This window comes from Pogoniulus pusillus, chromosome 8 (genome assembly GCF_015220805.1).
Source record: "Pogoniulus pusillus isolate bPogPus1 chromosome 8, bPogPus1.pri, whole genome shotgun sequence".
NCBI classification, from domain to species: Eukaryota; Metazoa; Chordata; class Aves; order Piciformes; family Lybiidae; genus Pogoniulus; species Pogoniulus pusillus.
The window spans coordinates 12,439,603-12,459,804 of record NC_087271.1 but is presented as its reverse complement, the minus strand read 5'-3'; the positions used below and the strand labels follow the sequence as shown (position 1 = coordinate 12,459,804).

Below are 20,202 nucleotides of genomic sequence, written 5' to 3'. Positions count from 1 at the left end.
CCTGTGCTGGACTGCATTTTAACTGCCTCCACCCTTGGTCGTGGGTGCTGAAGGCACTTCTGTCAGCTTCTCATTTGCGGGACTCTTGTTCCTTCCAGCCCTGAGCCTAGGACTTGAGCTGAGTCGAGATCAGTCTCTCCTGCTTCTTTTTCACTGTATCTCTTCTGATGAGAGAAGCACTGTCCTTCAGAGTGTGTGCCTGAAGTAATGATGGAGAGGGGAAACGGTGCCCCAGAGAATTCCCTGTGCCATGTTCCACCCTCCTCTTCTGAACCTGCCCCCAGAATCTTGTACAGAGTTTCCACCTGAGTGACTGCGTGGCTCCGTGCAGACAAGGGGATTAAAACTGAGCACAGCAGGCTGGAGGGTCGGATGTGATTACAAGCTCTGCTTGCCCAGCTGGAACATAAACAGAGCTTTTCTCCTCTGCTGGCCCTTCTCTCTCCAGGTGGGAATTAGAAGGCCAAGCTGGGTTTTTCCTCTTGGAAGTGTAGCCTGGTTTTAAGATCACAAAGCCAATAGAAGGGATGACAGTCATCTTGCCTTTGCCTTTGGCTTCTTTCCACCGCTGAAAGAACATAGAAGGTGGATGAAGAGGGACTGCGTCTGTCTTCAGAGGGGGCTGCAGGTCTCACTGAGCCTTTGGGTACATTTCCTGCCAGCTGTAAAGTGAGTTAATGGCACTGAGCCTGCATAACAGCCATGCTGAGCCTGCTTTGGCCTGCCTGCTAGGGAAACACAGGTGAAGAGTCCTGTCAGTACCTCTGGCTTTCTCAGTCCCATCTTGCTACTGCTGCCAACCACAGAAGGACCTTGGTGCTGCAGCAGCATGTCAGGACCTCAAACCCCTGTTGGCATCAGGTCTGAACAACAGAAGTTAGTTTTGCAGTAGTTTGCTAGAGGCAATGCCCAAGTTTAAAGCTGGGCTCAGACCCTTGGAAAATGGATGCTGGTGGGATGAAGGCTTCATGACAACCCTCTGTGCTGAGCTGCCAAATTTGGGGCTTTGATGTTATGCCCTCCATAGCCTTGTCCTTGCTTGCTTTGGCAGGTATCAGTTAGCAGCAAGTCCTTAGGGAGAATTTCCAGTATTGTTAATCTCTCCTCAGTACAGGCACCAGCGCAGCACCCTGAGAAGTGCCACTGCTGTCACCATGACAGGAATATGCTGCTTCCAGCAGGCACAAACTTTTCTAGTTGACCTAGGTCCACAGAAAATGAGGTGGCAAGGTTACTGCCCCTGACTGTCTGTGTCTTGTGCCTGCCTAGGACTCATCTTTCAGTACCAGCAGAGCTGGACCAGGCCTTCTGGTGCCCCGGGAAAGCTTTCTTTCCTCATCAGCTTTGCCAGAGTGCTTTTGCAGCATCGCCCACAGAGCTGAAGCTGCAAATGGTTGTACTTGAGAGGCAGGGCAGGGAAAGCTGCTGTGGTCAAGGACTTCAGTGCACTTTTAGTTGCCAGAATGAGGTGTTGATCAGTTTTCAGTTCAGGTCAACAAATGCTGGGGCTGTCCTGACCACAGACCTCATGGGACCAGCTCTGGTTATGAAAGGCAGCAGCAAATCAACACTCCTGGTCAGTAACTTTACAGTAATAGAATTTTACTGAGCAAGGGCTGGAGCACCTCTCCTATGAGGACAGGCTGAGGGTGCTGGGTTTGTTTGGCCTGGAGAAAAGAAGGCTCCAGGGAGACCTTGTAGTGGTCTTCCAGTACTTGAATGGGACTAGAGCAAAGGTGGAGAGGGACTTTTTATAAGGGCATGTGGTGACAGTGGCAATGGTTTTAAACTAGAGCAGGGTAGATTTAGATTAGACATGAGGAAGAAGTCATTTACTATGAGGCTGATAAGACACTGGAATGGGTTGCCCAGACAATTTGTGGATGCCTCATCCCTGGAAATATTTAGGAGCAAGCTGGATGAGGCATTGAGCAACCTGGTCTGGTGGGAGGTGTCCTTGCCCATGGCAGCAGTCTTGGAACTAGATGATCTTTAAAGGTCCCTTCCACCATAAACCATTCTATGATGTTTATTCAAGTCTTTAAAATGCCATTACAGTGTCTGGTCTCAGGTGTATTACAGAACAGTTCCTTCAAGATACCATTATCCTTAGATTGTAGCCCATGCCATGCCACCCTAAACTGGTGGCAAGGATAACTGTAGTGAGTGGAAAGGATTGTTGTTTTTACAGAGCGTCTGCATGCTTTGGACTTGGTTTTCATTTAGGAGATATTATGAAGATTTTACAGCAAAAACAGTTCCTTCACCCAAGCACACGGTCTGTTTTCTCCATTCCCTCTTTGTGCAGAAGATAGACCTCTTCATTAGCTGCTGTTTTCCACATGATCGCATTTTTACAGGGAACGGCATGTTTTGGCTGGAGTTGCGTGCTCCTCCTGCAGGGCTGGTTCCTCCTCCGAGGCTTGCTGGAGGACTCGTGAGGGCAGACCGAAAGGTTCCCACGCCCGAGGGCACAGGGCTGCAGAGGCAATGTCTGCGGCACTGACTGAGGGTAGGGAAAGGCTTTTCCTCTCCCACCTTTGGGAGCTGGGCACACCAGAGAGGAAGAAGCCCACTCTGGGGAGTCCCCTTGCAAAAGAGGAGCTTCTTAGGGGGACTGTGTGCTAGGAGGTAGCATGGTGGGAGAGCTCCCAGGACCCTGCCGTTTCATATGGCACTACTCCCCACCACCGTTTGGCTGGGGAGCCACGGAACTCCCTGACTCATTCCAGTATTGCTCCACACTGGCAGCAGGGCCCAGCTCTTGACTCTCGAGTGCCGGAGTTTTTGCTGCAGCTGCCAGCGGGACCTGCAAACTTCATTGCTCCCACAACAGAAATCTGGTGTCAGGAAGTGCAAAGGCTTGCCAGAGGTCGGGGAGTGAAGAGCAGCAACTCTTGGAGCAAAATCCGTTGCCCGATTCCCCCGACAAGGTGATTCTACCTCAGGGAGAACAGAGAGCGATGCTCCAGCCGCGGCTGCCAAACACGGGCAAGTGAACAGGGAGGCCTGCGGGGCAGAGCGGGGACACGGCCGCCCCTTACCCCGCTGGAGGAGGCGGTGCCTGAGGTCTCAGCCAGCCAGGAGCAGCGGCAGCGCGGCTTGCGGCGGTAAGCTCGGCCCCGGCGGTCGGGCTGCGCCCCTCGTTAGACCGCCCGGGCCTGGCGACCGGCCGCGGCAGACCGGAAGTCCCGCCTCCACCAGGCAGACGCAACGAGCGCCTTCCCATTGGCTGGGCGTTGCGGGGCGCGCTGCCGCCGGCGGCGCTGATTGGCAGCTCAGCGCGCGTGCGCGGCGGGGTCGGGATGGCGCTGCCGGCGCGGCGGAGTGTGGTGTTCGTGACGGGCAACGCCAAGAAGCTGGAGGAGGTAGAGCCGGGGCGGTCGCGGCGTCGCCTGGCCTAGCTGGCCGGGCCGAAGCCGAGACCGGGGCCTGGGCCTGAGCTTCAGCCTGAGCCTGACCAGTGGGTTTCCCTCCGTTCTCCCGCTGCAGGTCACTCAGATCCTCGGAGACTCCTCTCCCTACACGCTGGTAGCGAAAAAAATTGACCGTAAGTTGGCGGTGGGACCCTGGGGGGACGTGGGCCGCCGCTCAGCCCGGTCGTCATCTCCTGAATGCCTGCTTGATGTGTCCGCAGTGCCCGAGTACCAGGGTGAGCCGGATGAGATCTCCGTGCAGAAGTGCCGCGAAGCCGCCCGGCAGGTCGCTTGCTTTCTCTGCTCCCACCAGTCAGAGCGGTGCTGTGTGCGGGAGGACCTCTGCCCAGGCGGGCTGAGGGACAGCTGGGGACGTTTGGGTTTGTGACCTGGGTCTGAGGAATGTTGGGACACACCTGTGGCTGGCTGCACACCTGTCACTCGGCTGTTTCTGATGTGCGGTGGGTGACAGTGAGCTCTCACTGGTGTTTAGGCAGCCCGGGTGCTGCATCTCTGGCCTCCTCTCGAGCAGCAGGAAGACACGGCATCTTCAGACCAGCCCCAGTGGCAGTGAGAACAGTTTTCAGTCTGCTGGAGTTTCTGGTGGATTGCCTTTCAGAGCTGTCTCTGAGATGGGTGTCTTGGAAGAACCAACTAAGAGTTGGGGCTGAAGGATAATGCAGACATGCCTCCTGGACACAGGCTTTCCAATTCCTGTCCACTGGGAGGGTAGGGGGTGTTGAGCTCTGTTTGCTCATTCTCCTCCATGAGAGAGTTTCCTTACTGTTCTTCAGCTGGCCTGGGGGGAGCTTGTGTCTGTCTGGTGTGGATTGCCTTTGAAATAAAAACCTGTAAGAGGTGGTGAATTTTTGTGATACTTCTGTTATCGTGGAAATGTGAGACTAAGACAGAGCATTGCCTTCGTGTAGGTCTAATGTTTCCATCTCTTGGATTTTTGCTGCAGGTTCAGGGACCTGTTATAGTAGAAGACACCTGCTTGTGCTTCAATGCTCTGGGGGGGCTTCCAGGGCCATACATGTAAGTAGGAAGGCACTTGTTTCACCTTTTGTGTTAGGAGTGCAGGCTGGCAGGGTGTGCTTCTTGAGGCATTCCTCCTGTGCCAGGAGCAATGGGCTCTCAGAGGTGACTGGTGGTCTGTCTCCTCAGCATCATCATGCACCCCAGGGCCTGGAATCCATAGTCACATAACATTAGGGGTTGGAAGGGACCTCGAAAGATCATTGAGTCAAACCCCCCCTGCCAGGACAGGATCACCTAGAGTAGGTCCCACAGGAATGCATCCCGGTGGGTTTTGAGTATCTCCAGAAAAGGAAACTCCACAACCTCCCTGGGCAGACCACTCCAGTGTTTTATCACCTTCACAGTGAATAAAAGGTTTAATTAAGCCCTGCTGTAGGTACGGGACAAGGGAAACAGATCTGAATTGTTACCTCTGGCTCCCAATCTGTGCTGCCTGCTCTTGCAGCAAGCTTGGAAACTTGGCTTCACAGCATGCTTGGTGTAACTAAGGCACTATGTGTTTCAGTAGGACTCTGGGATGAGTGCCCTCTAGGTTCTCAGGGACTGCTTTAATCTAGTCGACAAGAAGATTATTGTTACAGTGTAACTCCTGTAATAAAATACTTTCTTAGCTCCTGGAATTAACTTTTAGTGTGATTAATTCTTCCAAATTATACTTGCTGAGGTAAGCAGAAACATGAAAGCTTTATGTGAAGAAGCTGGCACTAGAACTGGGTGTAAGATGTGTACAAGTTGAGTTGAGAGCTGTATTTCAGCGTGTCAGTTCACAGAGCTAAAAACTGGGTTATTTACACAGACCTCAGTACTGCAGTAAAATACTCCACTGCTTTTGTTACTGTGTGCTATTCAGCTGAAGAGTTAAGTCTGTAATTACTGGTAAATAGTCCAGAATGAGGTACTTTGACAGCCTATTTGAAAAGGACTTAAAGGGCTATGAAAATGTAGACAAAAAAAGCCTCAAGGATGCCTGTATTTCTGAGAAGTAATAGGAAAAAATCTTTCTCTTCTTCTTCCCCTTCAGAAAATGGTTCCTGGAGAAACTCAAACCAGAAGGTACTTCCTCCTGTAACTGCTGCACATAACTCCGTTCTTCCCAAATGAAGTGGAACCCATGCTGGGTTGTGCTGAGCATGCTTGCCCACTGCACTGCCCATTTCATACCTGGTTCCCTTCCTGGCAGACCAGCTCTGTCCCTTCATGATCTCTTATTGTTTTGTTCAACAGTTGTTATTTTCCCTCAGCAGCTTCAGCATCATGCCTGGATTTCCAGGCTCCTTGCCTCTACAGGCTGGTGGCAGTGCTTGTGGGAACTTAGCTGTCAGTTTGACCTGGAAGACCTACTACTCCCTTTGGCTGTTGTCCAAGCTCTTCACTCATACTTGCCTCCCCTGGTGTGCAGTGACTGCCTTTCATCTCGTGGTTCAGTGTGACTGCAGATGCTGCACTAGCATCATGAGCATGAGTGTTAATGACGCTGATTGAGAGCAGGGCTTAGTCCTCTCTGGTGGCACTTGCTTGTTTCCTTTCATTCCCAAATTAATAGCAAGGTGCTGCAGCTTCTGTTGTGTTAGGTCTACAGCCCTGGCTTCAGTCATATGAGGTACTGGGACAAAAAAATCCTTGTGCCTGGGTTTTGTCACCTCCTGTAGTTCTTCCTCTCCCTTGTGGATGTGAGTGCTGAATGCTCCCTCGATCCGTCCCTAGGTGGGTGTGTTGCGCTCCGAGGGGAGGGCCGTAACGCTGAGATACTTTCTGTGTTGCTCAGGCTTGTACAAGCTGCTGGCTGGGTTTGAAGACAAATCTGCCTACGCTCTCTGTACCTTTGCATTCAGTACTGGAAACCCGGAGGAGCCAGTGAAGCTGTTCAAAGGCCAGACTCACGTAGGTGTTGTGCTTGGGGGAGGGAGCACACTGAGAAGAGGGCAGTAATGTGAATTTCATAATGGCATTGGCTCTCTTGAGATCAAGTTTAGTAGCCCCTGGATCACTGAATGCCCTCAGAGCTTGGGAACAGACTGAGGGAGAGTACAGCTGGTGGGTGCTGAATGCTGCAGCCCTTTCCCCAGCTGTATGTACTAAACTGCACATTATCTCAGGCTTTTCAGCCCACTCGTGTTCCCATGTGACTTAGGGAAGTGCTGCAAGCCACAGCTTACAGGGCTTTTTTGCTTTCTTGTGGCAGGGGATGATAGTGGAGCCCAGAGGCCCTCGAGATTTTGGCTGGGATCCCTGCTTTCAGCCAGATGGCTACGACCAGACGTAAGTGGTGTTTTACCTACAGCTCTTTACCTAAGGAAAACCAGGGTCAAGGTTGTCTGTGGGGAGGAACCAGCTTATGAAAAGGTCAGCAGGGAGAAAACATCTTGGATCTGAACATGGTGGTTTAGGGGGAACCTCTGGATCAGGGTGGGAATTGTTGGCTTTGGCAGTGTGTCACTACAGACACCCGTGCTGCAGTGGAGCAGGGAGACAACGACCAGAGGGGGAGCTCTTGGTGACTGGAGAACATGTGCTGTAGTATCTCTGCTGATAGACTTGTGGTTTTCTTCTCCCCTCCAGCTATGCTGAACTGCCCAAGGCAGTGAAGAATTCGATCTCACACCGTTACAGAGCTTTAAGTGAACTCTCTGCCTTCTTTCTTCAGAGCAACTCAACAGTGTCCCACTCTGGCCCCAGCTAGCCTTCCTGGGCTGTGAGTGCCCTGTATTGTCCTCATCACATTCAGCCCTGTGAGAGCTCAGATCTGCTGTGGGCTGCCATTAAAGCTGCTCCTTCTGAAGCAAGCCACTGGTACCCTTTTTGCCTCCTCTATTTTTGTTGCTTCATAAATGCTGTGGAGATCAGTGGGTCTGGATTACTTAGGCTGCATGCTTGTCCTCAAGACCGGGACCTTGCAGGGGCTGCTGTGCTTGGTAGGGCTCTGGCCTGGCCCTGCATAGGCATTCCCTATGGCAGTTTCCCCCTGAGGAATCACAGAATCATTCAGGTTGGAAAAGACCTAACTGTTAACCTAGCTCTTACAAGTCACCACTAAACTGTGCCACTGGCACATCTACATGGCTTTTAAACCCCTCCAAGGATGGTGACCATCACTTCCCTGCGCAGCCTGTTCTAGGAATTGACGACCCTTTGGGTAAAATTTTTCCTAATATTGAATCTAAGTCTCCCCTGATGCAACTCAAGGCAATTTCCTCTTGTCCTGTTGCTTGTTTCTTGGGAGAAGAGGCCAGCACCCAGCTTGCTACAACCTGCTTCCAGGTAGTTGCAGAGTAAGAAAGTCTCCCCTCAGCCTCCTCTTCCCCAGGCTAAACAACCCCAGTTTTCTCAGATGCTCCTCATAAGACTTGGTCTCTAGACCTTTCACCGTCTTTGCTGCCTCTCAATGTTCTTGTAGTGGGGGCCTCAAAACTGAGCCTAGTATTCAAAGTGTGGGAAGCAATCACCTCCCTGTTCTTGCTCTTCGCACTTCCTGCTGTCTGCCTGTGCCAGCTGGGCACGCAGCTGGCTCACGTTCAGCCGACTCTTGACCAGCACTCCCAGGTCCTTCTCTGCCGGGTAGCTTTCCAACTACTTACCCAAGCCAGAAGCGTAGCATGGGGCTGTTGTGGCCACAGGGCAGGACCCGGCACTTGGCCCTGCTGAACCTCAATGGCCTGGGTCCATCGGTGCGGCTCAGAAACAGCAGAGCCTTGGGTACCGCAGAGCGGCGCCGCCCCAGGACACCGGTTTGTGCTCTTCCGGGCGCGGCGGGCGGCGCTGCTGGGGAGCGGCGCTGCTGGGGAGCCAATGGAAAGCGGCCAGAGGGAGAGGCAGCCAATCGGCGGCCAACATGGCCGCCGTGTCCAATGGGGGCGCTGCGACGCCGGATTACGTCATCTGGCGGCGCTGCGCCACGTGCGGCGGGGGCAGCCGCGGGGCTGAGCGCCATGGATCTGCTGCCCCGCAGCCCCGGCGAGTTCGGGTCGGCCCGGTACTGGGATCGGTTCTTCCGGCAGCGCGGGAAGCGCCCCTTCGAGTGGTACGGGGCCTTCCCGGAGCTCTGTCCCGTCCTGCACAAGTACGTCAGGCCCCGCGATAAGGTGAGTCCTGGGCCAGCCTCCTCTTGAGCGGCCGGCTCTGCGCCGCCGTGCCCTGGCTTCAAGCGCCGTGGTGCGCTGAAACAGAGCACGCCAAAACCCCAGGGTGCCGTAGGAGACACTCATGCGTTGCCCTGGGACGGGGAGCTCTGGCGGCTGAACACCCAGATCATCCCCGAAAGGGATGCAGCAGATCACAGAATGGTGGGAATTGGAAGGGACCCCTGGGGATCATCTTGTCCAGCTCGCTTGCTAAAGCAGGTTCTTCTAGAGCATGCTGCCTAGGGCTGCATCCAGGCAGGTCTGGGATTTCTCCAGAGGAGACTCCACAGCCTCTAGGCTGCTACTTTCAGTACTCCAGGAAAGAAGTTTTTCCTTACGTGCATCGCTTGTGTGCCTGTGTGGTTTTTCTGTGTGGAAATGTTAACCTTGGGGGGCTCTGGGGAATGGGTTTGCTGGTGCTGTGGGTTCATGGCTGTGGCTGATACTTGATTGTAAAATGCTCTGTAGTGCATTTTGAAGTGTTCTCACTCTCACTTTGCGCTTGTGCTGTTCCTCAGGTTCTGGTGGTGGGCTGTGGGAACTCAGAGCTGAGCGAGCAGATGTATGACATGGGAATGTGTGAGGATATCATGAACATTGACATCAGTGATGCAGTGATCCATCAGATGCAAGAGCGGAGCAGGAGCAAGAGGCCAAAGATGAGCTACCTGGTGATGGACATGTTTCAGATGGACTTCCCTGATGCCCAGTTCCAGGTGGTCCTAGACAAAGGCACACTGGATGCCATCCTGACTGATGAAGAGGAGGCTACTCTAGCCAAGGTGGACAGGATGTTCGCTGAGATTGGTCGGGTCCTGCAGGTGGGAGGGCGCTACCTCTGTGTCTCTTTGGCTCAAGCCCATGTGTTGAAGAAAGCAGTAGAGTACTTCTTCCAGGAAGGCTGGGTCGTGCGTGTCCATCAGGTAGCCAGCAGCGGAGACAAGCAGCAGTTTGTCCTGCCCATCTTTATCTATGTCATGACAAAGTTCAGGAAAATCCTCGGCTCAGCACCACAGATCCTGGAGATCTGCCAGGAGGAGCAGGAGAAGCCGATGCGGGTGGAGAGCACAGAGCAGCTGGTGGCAGCGGTGAAGGACAGGCAGCATTATGCCTTGCTCTGCAGCCAACTGAGCAAAATGCCCTGTGGGGAGCAGGTTTCCCTGGATCTGTGTGACAGAGAGAGTGGGAGGCCTCGTTACACACTGCATGTTGTTGACAGTCCCTCAGTGAAACCTTCCCGGGACAATCACTTCGCCATCTTCATCAGTGAGTAGAGCCTCTGCTGGCTGCAGTGAGGTGGTGCCCTGGCCAGGAGCTGCAAAATGGCTGGGGATCCTGACGCTGCTGAGATGGGGCTAGTGACAGAAATATCCTGTCTGGGTTGATGTAGTTGTGGCTTTTTGGTGAGGTTCTTTTGGAGGGATGTGCTTGCCTGGTGGTGCAAGAGCTTGATGGCTGAGCAGATACCCATCTGGCAGCAGAGGAATGCTACCTGCCCTGTCTCCAAGGTGGTGGATTTCTCTGGTGGTCACAGCCACCATAGTACATCTCTGTGAAAAGTCACAGCCCAGCAGACACAGCTGGAAAGGCTTCACTGGTCTGTGCAGGTGTCCTGACTTTCTGGGGTCAGGCTGCTTGGGGCTGCACTTTGGCTTTGTGCTTGTGCTTTATGGAGGCACATTTGGCTTTGCCAGCAGCACTTAGCACAGCCTGGAGACAGGTCGTGAAACTGCTGGCTGTCCTCTTATGAGACGTGGCTTGTCCAGCCTCCCCAAAATTGGCAATGTCTTGGCTCTCACCATGGTTGCAGTGCACAGCTCTAGGCACACAGTGGTATCTCCTTGTGGTGTCTTGCCATTTCTTGCAGTTTTTCTCTTGGAAGCTAGGGTGGACACTTGGGCCCAAGCTGATGGCAGCTCCTTCTGCAGTCCCACAGGGCAGAGAAACCGAGTGGCTTTTTGGGATGGAGGAAGGGCGGAAGCAGCTGGCCAGCAGCGCAGGCTTCAGGCGCCTGGTGACTGTGGCCCTGCACAGGGAGCAGCACTATGAGGGCATGGCTGGCATCCAGGCAGAGCTGTCGGCGAAGGTGATGGAGCTGGCCCCACCGGGCCTCCCTGCCCGGCAGCAGGTGAGCCCTGCGCCCGGCCCCCTCACTCAGCTTCCCAAGTCTCAAGCCAGGCTGTCTGTCTGTCAATAGTGAATCCCTTTTCTCCCAGAGAGATCACGGTGCAGTGTGTGAGCTGGCTTTCTTGGTGGGGAGGACACTGGTGTCAGGTGTAGCTCCTCAGTTTTCCCTCCAGTTGACTGCCTTTGCTTGCAGGCAGGATGAGAGGTGTCTGTATGGCAGGATTCAGTGTGAAGTAACTGCCCTTGAAAACCCAACATCCCAAGAAAACCAGGCATTCTGAAACCCTGAGAGCATCCAGGCCCTTCTTAATCCTGGCTTTAACTTCTCCTCTGCCTTCTGTCTCATCCTTTCTTGCCTCAATTTCTCCAGACCAAGCTCTTGCAAAAAGTCCTGGGTTGTTTGCTTCCCTTACCCCAACATATACCATGGGAGGGAATCTGGTGTCCCATGTGCAGGTCATAGCTGCGCTGCAGCTGCCTACAGCACATCGTCTGCTCCTGCTTTGTATCCACTTTGTCCCAGCTCTTTAGCCATTGTAAGAACAGCAGGAACACCAGGGCCTGTTCCTGTAGCCTTTGCTTCCTCACACCAGCCCCTGTCCTGCCTGCAGGTGCCCTTCCTGTCTGCGGGAGGGGACATTGGGGTGCGGGCAGTGCGGCACTGTGACACCAGCCCCCTGAGCGGGGAGTACGTGGTGGAGGACGTGAAGGGGGATGGCACCTGCTACTTCCGACGCCTCATCTTCCTCCACAACAGGAACGTGGTGCAGTCAGAGGCTCGGCTTCTGCCCTCCATGCCTCCCCAAGGTACATGGGACAAATGGGAAGGAACCGGGGCCAAGGATGGCTTTTTGGGGTGCCAGAGAGTGAGGCTGGTACATGAAGAAGATAAAAGTTGTGTTGAGACTTGACATCCTTGTTCCAGAGGAGCTCTGGAATAGTTTTTACACTCTGCTTCTTGTTTTGTGTGTCAGACAGAAGCTGGGAGTGTCTCCCTGTGTCCCACCTTGCCCCTTAACAGCCAGTGTCTTCTGTCGTTCAGGCCAGAAGAAAAGGAGGAAGGACAAGAAGAAACCCAGCCCTGCTGAGCCACCTGCAGCCATCGACAAGAGCTACCTGTGCTGTGAGCACCACAAGGCCATGGTTGCTGGGCTCTGCCTGCTGGGGGGCCCCAACCCACTCCCAGGTGATAAGGCCAGTGGTGGGAGGCCGTGCTGAGGGCAGGCACCCCAGCATCCTGAGGAAGGGATTTCCTAGCCAAGTTGCCCCATACATCAATCCAGAATTGTTTGAGGCTGGCAGGTGGGACAAGCTGTGGGAGCATGGCCATCCTGGCAGCTCACTGGATGCTCTCCATTGGCAGGAACCCCTCTGGTGGTGCTGGTGGTGGGCCTTGGCGGGGGCAGCCTGCCTCTCTTCATCCATGACTACTTCTCACAGGCCCACGTGGCCGTGGTGGAAATCGACCCTTCCATGCTGGAGGTGGCTACACGCTGGTTTGGCTTCTCCCAGGGTGACCGGATGCAGGTGCATGTCTCCGATGGCCTGGACTACGTGGCCAAGCTGGCAGCTGAAGGTATCATCTCACAGAGCATCCTGGGTGTGCTGCTGAGCCCCAGAGTCATGGGCTGCTTTCACCCTCTGCTTCCCATCACTGCCCATCTCCTGACACATGTCACAGGCTTCAGCCTCCAGCTCTTTGCCAACATGTGCAGGGGATCTTAGATTTTCTGCCTCTCCCAGTCCTGAGGGCTGCAGCCTTCAGTGTCACATGGAAAGAGAAACCCCAGGAGAGTGAAGCAGATGTAACATGGCAGAGGAGATGTCTCGACCACCCCATTATTGATTCACGACTGTGAATGGCTCATCCGTGCCCCATGGGATAACAAATATCTGTGCTCCCTCCTGCAGCCCCAGCCCACTATGATGCCATCATGTTTGATGTGGACAGCAAAGACCTCATGGTGGGGATGAGCTGCCCGCCCCCAGCCTTCGTGGAAAAGCTGTTTCTACAGAAAGTTAAAACCATTCTCAAGCCAGAAGGTAGGAGGGGGGATCTGTCTACATCCCTGTGGCCAGGCTGGCTGCTCCTGTGTTGGGGGGGGCGAGTTAAGAGGCAGTGCCACCATTCTAATCCTGGACAATAGTGGCTGCGGCCAGGACTGCTTCATGGCTTCTGCCATGATGGGTCCCAGATCCAGGTGTTTCAGTAGGTGCTGTGACAGCAGGGAGGAGCAGGTGGCCTGTGTCACTGCTGGGTCAGGCAGGCTAAGACATCCCAGGAGGCCAAGAAGGGTTGTGGGAAGGCAGAATGTGTAGGCGGTACCTGAGAACAGATTGTCTGGCAACCCACGACTCTCATGGTGACAAGGATGTGGAGCTGAGCCAAGGGCACTAGGGGGATGCTGGTACTCCTTGTGCTGCTGCGGGAGAGTTGTGCACCAGGGTGCCACAAATTCTGCTGTGTTCCCACAGGGAAGTAGGGAGCAGAACAATGTGTGCAGGCTGATTTGAACTCCCATCCCTCTCGCCCTGCTGCAGGAGTCTTCATGCTCAACTTGGTGTGCCGTGATGCACGGCTGAAGGAGTCTGTCCTGGCCACCCTCAGGGAAGTCTTCCCACTACTCTATGCACGCCGCATTGAAGGAGAGGTCAATGAGATCCTGTTCTGCCAGCCCAGCCCCGAGGGCCGTTGGGATGCTACAGAACTGGGGACACGTGCCCAAGCACTTGAGGGGGCTCTGCGGCAGCCTGGGCGCCCCTGGGACAGCTCATACATGCTGGCAGGCATGCTGCAGGCCATCAAGATCCTCTGAGAGTGGCCTTGATGCTGCTTCATTAGAGGTGTCCGTTTGTGGGTGCTGTACCTCACAGCAGAGGGGTGCTTATGGCTGCGACTGCCACCTGAGAGGGACTGGTGGTGGTCTGGATCTGCCTGAAGGACAGGACTGGTGTGGAGAGGTGCTCCCTGCAGTGTGCTTCCCAGGAAGGAATCTGGGAGTGTAGGAGGCTCTGCAGCCCCAGGGGTGGCATTTTGGTGGTGAGGGGAAGAAGATGATGTGGATCTGTCCTCATTGCTTTTCTGTTGTGGGAAGAACATCCCTCCAACCATCCCTCTGCAGCACAGCTCCTTCCTTCTGGTGGATGCTGCCTCTCACCATCTCCAGCATCCCTGGTCGCTGGTCTTTGCAGAGCTCCAGCCCTATCCCAAGCCTGGTTATGGGTGCATGTGGGCTGAGAGCTCTGAAAATAAAAGTGCTCAGGACTGCTCTGAGGCCCCAGTACTTTGTTAGGTTATTTCTGGAGCACCTAGTACCCCTGGAAAAAATACAGTTCTTTGGACAGGCAGCTGCTTCTTGTACTCTGGTGCCCCCTCCCCACTAGCCTAACCTGAGCAGGGTTTCTCCCTGTGCTTTCCCTGCTTCATCTCTCTAGTTGTGGCCACTATGAATGGGGACCTGTAGTCTCCCAGCACCGCAAGTATTTTCCCCTGCCTCCTGGGCCACCAGGGACCGAGCCCCGGGCCACCGGATCACCTTGATCACCTGGTCACCTGGGTCAACCTGATCACCACAAGACAGCAGGGAAGTGCCTGTTAGGGTATTCCCAGGGCTCCCCCTCCCTCTCCCATCAGCCCTGCTGAGGTCCATAAAAAGGGCATCCCAAGAGCTCTTACCCCTGAGCTGGTGGGGACCATGGCCACCAAGCTAGTGCAGGAGATAGAATCATAGAATCAACCAGGTTGGAAGAGACCTCCAAGATCATCCAGTCCAACCTAGCACCCAGCCCTAGCCAGTCAACTAGACCATGGCACTAAGTGCCTCATCCAGTCTTTCCTTGAACACCTCCAGGGACGGTGACTCCACCACCTCCCTGGGCAGCCCATTCCAATGCCAATCACTCTCTCTGTGAAGAACTTCTTCCTAACATCCAGCCTATACACCCCCTGGCACAACTTGAGACTTGTTCTGTTGCTGGTTACCTGGGAGAAGAGACCAACCCCCACCTGGCTACAACCTCCTTTCTGGTAGCTGTAGACAGCATTTAGGTCACCCCTGAGCATCCTCTTTTCCAGGCTAAACAACCCCAGCTCCCTCAGCCCCTCCTCACAGGCTATGTTCCAGACCTTTCACTATCTTTGTCACTCTTTTCTGGACACATTCCAATACCTCAACATCTCTCTTGAATTGAGGGGCCCAGAATGGGACACAGATGTGTCTGTATGTGCCCAGGAAGCACTGTGGCAGCTGTGCCGACAGCAAGCACGTCCCTCTGATCAGTAGCTGTGCCTATATTTTCATTTTAATCTGCCAGCAAGTTCTGCTTTGGAAACTGCTCTGTTCAGATTCCTTTTCTCATGCTCCTTGCCTTATTCCCCTTCCCATAGAGCCACAAATCAGTGCTCTCCTTTCTCCCTGAGCTGGCCCTCTTCTACACAAAGGCAGCAGATGCCTGTTTTAAATGAGTGGTTTTGGTGGTTTACAGGCACTGGAGGGGAGGGCTGGCTCACTCCCTGCCTCAGACAAAGGATGGCAGCGCGGGCACATGCCCTCTGTATGTTGCTCGCCACCTAGTACTGAGGGCAGCACGTGGTTGCTGGTCAGCTGGAGAGACAAGGCTCCAGCTGGGTGGAAGTCTGCCTGCCCTGTGCAGTAGCTTCTAAAGCTCCTTTGTGATGAGCATTTTTTTGAAAGGTATCTATTATCCATCCCACTTAGTGATGGCAAATTTCTCAACTGCATCAGCAGGGCTGCATTTAGTCTATTTTTAACTTGGTTTTCAGTTCTCAATTCCAATGGCGCAGGTTTGTGTGTGTGCCCTTTATTTGACCAAAACCATCTCCTTTCTTCCCCAGGAGCTTGTACAAAGGCTGTGTTCATGCCTCCCTTGTCCAGCCATGCCTTTCTGTTGTGCTTCCTAACGCCACATCCTGGTGGGAAAACAAAAGCCATCTATTAGAAATAATGTAAGGATGAAATCTCCCTTCACTGCAGCTGTCCTTGCAGCTACTGGCATCCCTGCAAGTTTGGTCCGGAAATACGTTTCAGCTAAAAACATGGTAAATTCATGAGTGCTGCAAACACCTGAAATCCTCTTCTACAGGTAAAATGCTCTGAGGCTAGAACAATTGCTGTGTAGTAAATATTTCTCTTCTGGCAGCCAAAATGTGCAGTTTATGTTTGACAACTGTGTTTCTGTTGAGTGCTTTGGCAATATACTCATGTTTACATCCTTTACTCCTCACTTCCTGCCTTTGCAGTGTAGGCATGCTGGAAGTGGCAGGGTAAAAACAAGCACTGCTGTCACTTAGCAACCTCTGCTGGCTTCGAGATGTTGACTTTTTTTTTTCCTTTTCTGAATTTATCAGCACAAAAAGAGATGTCTGTGTAACTCATCTCATGGTTCAGGTGTGAGGCTGTAGCCAGTTGGGGATGCTTTGGTCTGGTCCAACATGAATCCTTTTCAGAGCATTCCATCTGCGTCCTGCTGTTGCTCCAGTAAGTGAGAGACAGGTAGTTGATGTTTTGGCCCTGAGTTTTGTGATCTTAAGTGGAGGGATGCAGCTGGTCATGCCCAGCCATGGAGACTCTTTGACCTAAGGCGACTCTGTGGCCAAGCAGGTGGCAGGACAGTGCTGCAGTGGGGGGCTGCATATGCACCCTGTATTGTATAACCTCCTTGGGCGTCACAGTCCAGATCTCTGCTAAGTAGGACTGGAATTGGCTGGGCTCACAAAAAGAGGATGGAGGTGAATGAGGGACATGCTGTCACCAGCCAAAGGTACATCAAGCAGCTGGGAGCTATTTTGAAGTTATAAAAGCTGCAGAAACTGAGTGCTGAGGCTGATTCCCTTCAGTTGGGAAATGCTCTGTCAGGTTGAGCCTGGCCCTGCTGGCTGAGGTTTATGCTGCCACCTTGGTATGGCAGGGTCCTAGCATGGCAAGGGCTGCAACAGCCACATCTTGGAGGGTGGATGTGTCTGGGAAGTGTTTTGTCCATTAATTTTTCTGTCAGGGAAGCACACGGTTTGCCTTGTGATTGAGGAAGCAGGAATACTGCCAGGCTGCAGGGAAGGAAGTATGGCTCTTTCCTGGGGTGCTCATGGCCACAATGAAACATCTCTGTGGGCTGCAGTGCAGCACGGTGGTCTTTTTCTGCCCTGCAACTGAATGCATTGAATAAAAGGATGCAGCTAGAGATCACAGGGCAGGAAAGAGGCCACCGTGCTGGACAAGATAGAGAGCTGTGTCACTGTTTTGCAATCTGTGAGTCAGCAGTGCCACATTCTTCAGGGAAGAGGCAGAAAGTGCCTCCTCTTTACAGGGGAAAGTGCTGCAGCCACTACTAATCACTGCCCTGCAGCCATTCTGGCTTTCTTTCCCTGGCTTTAATTCTGTATTTCGCAGCTCCAAGATCTGAGTTGTCCTCTTGGCAGTTACACAGACATAATGCTGACCAGCACCTTCACGCCAGCATCACGGAGCCAGGTGCTGCTGAGAAACTGGGAGCTCCCCTGTGTACAGGGCTCATCGCCCACACCTCCTGCTGCTTTGTGCTGATCAGCTGCCTGAAAAGCTCTGCAGGATTCCGGGTTTGTATCTGAAGCAAGAAGGAGGTGAGAGAAGTCCCTGGAGGGAAGAAGCTCATATATGAAGGAGCCTGCCTCTTCAAAATGTGTTCAGCAGGGAGAACACAGCCTCGTCTGTGCTCTGCTCTCCTGGGGTCCTGCCTGCTCTCCTGGCAGGGCAGTATGCCTAGCGTTTCGCTACAGGCATCTGCAAATCTCTCTGGTAGTTTACATATAACCCATTTTTCATGAAGGGAATAGCACTGGTATGTGTTTATAAAGCAGCCTGGGGACCTGCTCCAAATGTCCTCAGTTTTAACATCACACTGCCCAATTAGGAAGAAGTGTCTGTGAATAAGCTTGTGCGATCAGATGCTACAGCTGCACCCTGAAGCCAGATTTGTTTTGCCATATCTTTTTCTGGAAGTCAGAGAAGGATGAACTTGCTGTTCATAGGCTTTATCTGAAATTCACTGGAGGCTTTGGCAGGGCTGAGGACCTCAGGCATGCTGTGCTGGAGCTGGTGACATCTGGAAGTAAGTAGAGCTGTGCTGACGGAGAGAGCAATGCCAGTGGGGCCAGTGTGCCACCTTGAGGAGCAGGGCACCCTTCCTGCTCTGCAGGGGAGAGGTGGTTGGCAAAGGTCTTCTCTTCCTGCTGAGCCTGTCATGTGCGAAAAGTAAATGATAAATACCATGAGACACAACTGAGTGCAGGGTAAAAACAGAACATGTTTAGCTAGCTAGCTAGCCAGTGAGCAATGAAACTCTGCTCCTGAAGATCATGCCTCATGCTTCCCAGGAAAATTGTTTCCTGCATGACTCTGACACTGATCTGGATTTTTCTTTTCAGGGTTATTCACTGCAAGAAGCTTTGCAACAGCCTCTGCCAGTACTGGCCCAGTTTCCTTTAATTTGGCCACTCTGGATCTTGACAAATTCAGAAAGCCAGGCTGGGCTCTGCATGGGGGTTTGGAACAAGCTGTCTGGAGAAGTTAGAGAAAGCAGAGACCTGAAGATACATTTGGGTGCCTTTCCTCTCTTCACTGCTCTCTTGGAGCTGCTGGAAAAACAAGCCTCCTCAAGCAAGCATAACGAAAATGTTCATGCTTTTAACGGGAGGTGGGAAATCTATACTTGGCTGCTCATAGCTTTCTTCTGTGAGGGAGAGTGGATTTTTGCAAGTAATGGAGTCACAGGGTGAGTGTGGTCACTTCATGGCTCTAACTCAGCTTCAACAGACCAAAAGGCAGTTTGAAAACTTCCCAGACTGAGTGGAATAAAAAACTTTTCCTAGTCATAAATGTTTCCTTGTTTTGTTTTGTTTTATTTTAATTATGGAAACCAACAAAAGTGTAATTTGAAGACCTAATGGAAAGCACAGTTCCCAAGGTTATCAATCTGAAGGTGTGCATAGTGTTGCTCCCGTGGCATTGTGCCTTCTTAAATCTTTGTTCATCTCTTGTGGAGCTGTGATCCTATTGCCAGGCTGCTCTTCTACCAATCTAAATTATTTCAGTGGGGCAGCACAAAGTGCTCCAACACTCAGGATGGATTTGGCCAGAACATGGTGCTGTTCTTCCTGACTTCCAGCCTCTATAGAAACCCATGAACTGGAAGAAGGCCAGGCAGCTACTCTAGCGCCTCCTGGCATAGCCTGTTCACTCAGGAGTGCACAAAAAAATAATCATGCTGCTAATTGGCATAATTATGTCAATAGCCCTGAGACTCCATCTAGATAGGAATGATTGTAAGGTTTTTCCCAGAGGGGGTGGTGCTGGGGAGGCAATCTAACTGCAGTAACAAAGCCACTACTACAGTGTTATACCAATTTAAAAACACTTTAGCCAGAACTACAGCAAACTGCTCTTTTGTTTCCAGGATTAGAAGTCAGTCGTAGAGAGCAATTTTTTAGAACTATCGAGAGCTCTAGCCAAGAAGTTTTGATAATCCTCCAGACCGTTAGTATCCATCAGCCTGCAGGATGTAAGCAGCTCCCTTTTGTTTTGCTTTTCATGCTGAGTGAGGCTGGTGTCTGGTTTAATACAGAGGACAACTTTTATTGCTGCAAGATGCCAAAGCTTCTGTTTTGGATATTTTTTCTGTTGTGATTGCTGCCAGTAATCACAGATAAATCTCATCTTCGTTGTGGTGCCTGTGCTTTTAGCTCAGCCTCACTATGCATTTTTAATTGAACCCACTACAGTGGTACTGCTTGGACCTTGTTACTGCTTCCCGGTCTGTTCCTTGACCTGCTACCAGCCCTACTGGACCCAGCTTCTAGGACCTGCCCTGAGATGGCTCTGCTGAACTGCATGTCTGACCATGGCAGCGCTCCCACCCATGGTTGAGTACTGGTGCTATTTGCCAGGGTCCCTCATGTGCTGGGCCCAGTCCTGTTGAATATCTTTATTGATGATCTGGATGAGGGGATTGAGTCAGTCATCAGTAAGTTTGCAGATGACACCAAGCTAGGAGCAGGTGTTGATCTGTTGGAGGGTAGGAGAGCCCTGCAGAGGGACCTGGACAGGCTGGATGGGTGGGCAGAGGCCAATGGGATGAGATTTAAAAAGGCCAAGTGCAGAGTTCTACACTTTGGCCACAACAACCCCAAGCAGCATTACAGGCTGGGGTCAGAGTGGCTGGAGAGCAGCCAGGAAGAAAGGGACCTGGGGGTGCTGGTGGATAGTAGCTGAAGATGAGGCAGCAGTGTGCCCAGGTGGCCAAGAGAGCCAATGGCATCCTGGCCTGCATCAGGAACAGTGTGGCCAGTAGGACAAGGGAGGTTATTCTTGCCCTGTACTCAGCACTGGTCAGGCTACACCTTGAGTGCTGTGTCCAGTTCTGGGCTCCTCAATTCAAGAGAGATGTTGAGGTGCTGGAACGTGTCCAGAGAAGGGCAACAAAGCTGGTGAGGGGCCTGGAACACAAAC

The 20,202-nt window shown here is 52.8% G+C and overlaps 2 protein-coding genes across 8 annotated transcripts; both read left to right on the top strand.

Moving 5' to 3' along the window:
* The first annotated feature begins 3,286 nt into the window (after positions 1–3,286).
* On the top strand, positions 3,287–7,240 carry ITPA (inosine triphosphatase). Its single transcript, XM_064147257.1, has 8 exons — positions 3,287–3,368; positions 3,493–3,550; positions 3,638–3,702; positions 4,381–4,454; positions 5,479–5,510; positions 6,223–6,338; positions 6,640–6,716; positions 7,017–7,240. Exons 1-8 carry the CDS (start codon positions 3,306–3,308, stop codon positions 7,135–7,137), a joined length of 606 nt encoding a protein of 201 aa, XP_064003327.1. The 5' UTR covers positions 3,287–3,305; the 3' UTR covers positions 7,138–7,240.
* Positions 7,241–8,363: 1,123 nt separating this feature from the next.
* On the top strand, positions 8,364–18,573 carry METTL13 (methyltransferase 13, eEF1A N-terminus and K55). Of its 7 annotated transcripts, none has more exons than XR_010303047.1 (9): positions 8,364–8,536; positions 9,094–9,841; positions 10,504–10,703; positions 11,314–11,509; positions 11,745–11,888; positions 12,066–12,278; positions 12,614–12,745; positions 13,244–16,200; positions 17,110–18,573. XR_010303047.1 is itself a non-coding variant. In XM_064147250.1 (8 exons), exons 1-8 carry the CDS (start codon positions 8,384–8,386, stop codon positions 13,516–13,518), a joined length of 2,061 nt encoding a protein of 686 aa, XP_064003320.1. In that variant the 5' UTR covers positions 8,364–8,383; the 3' UTR covers positions 13,519–18,573. The 7 variants fall into 7 exon arrangements, 5 of the variants coding, with proteins under 5 accessions (XP_064003320.1, XP_064003323.1, XP_064003324.1 ...); XR_010303048.1 differs by having other exon boundaries at positions 13,244–17,294; positions 18,123–18,573; XM_064147250.1 differs by having other exon boundaries at positions 13,244–18,573.
* The last annotated feature ends 1,629 nt before the right edge of the window (positions 18,574–20,202 follow it).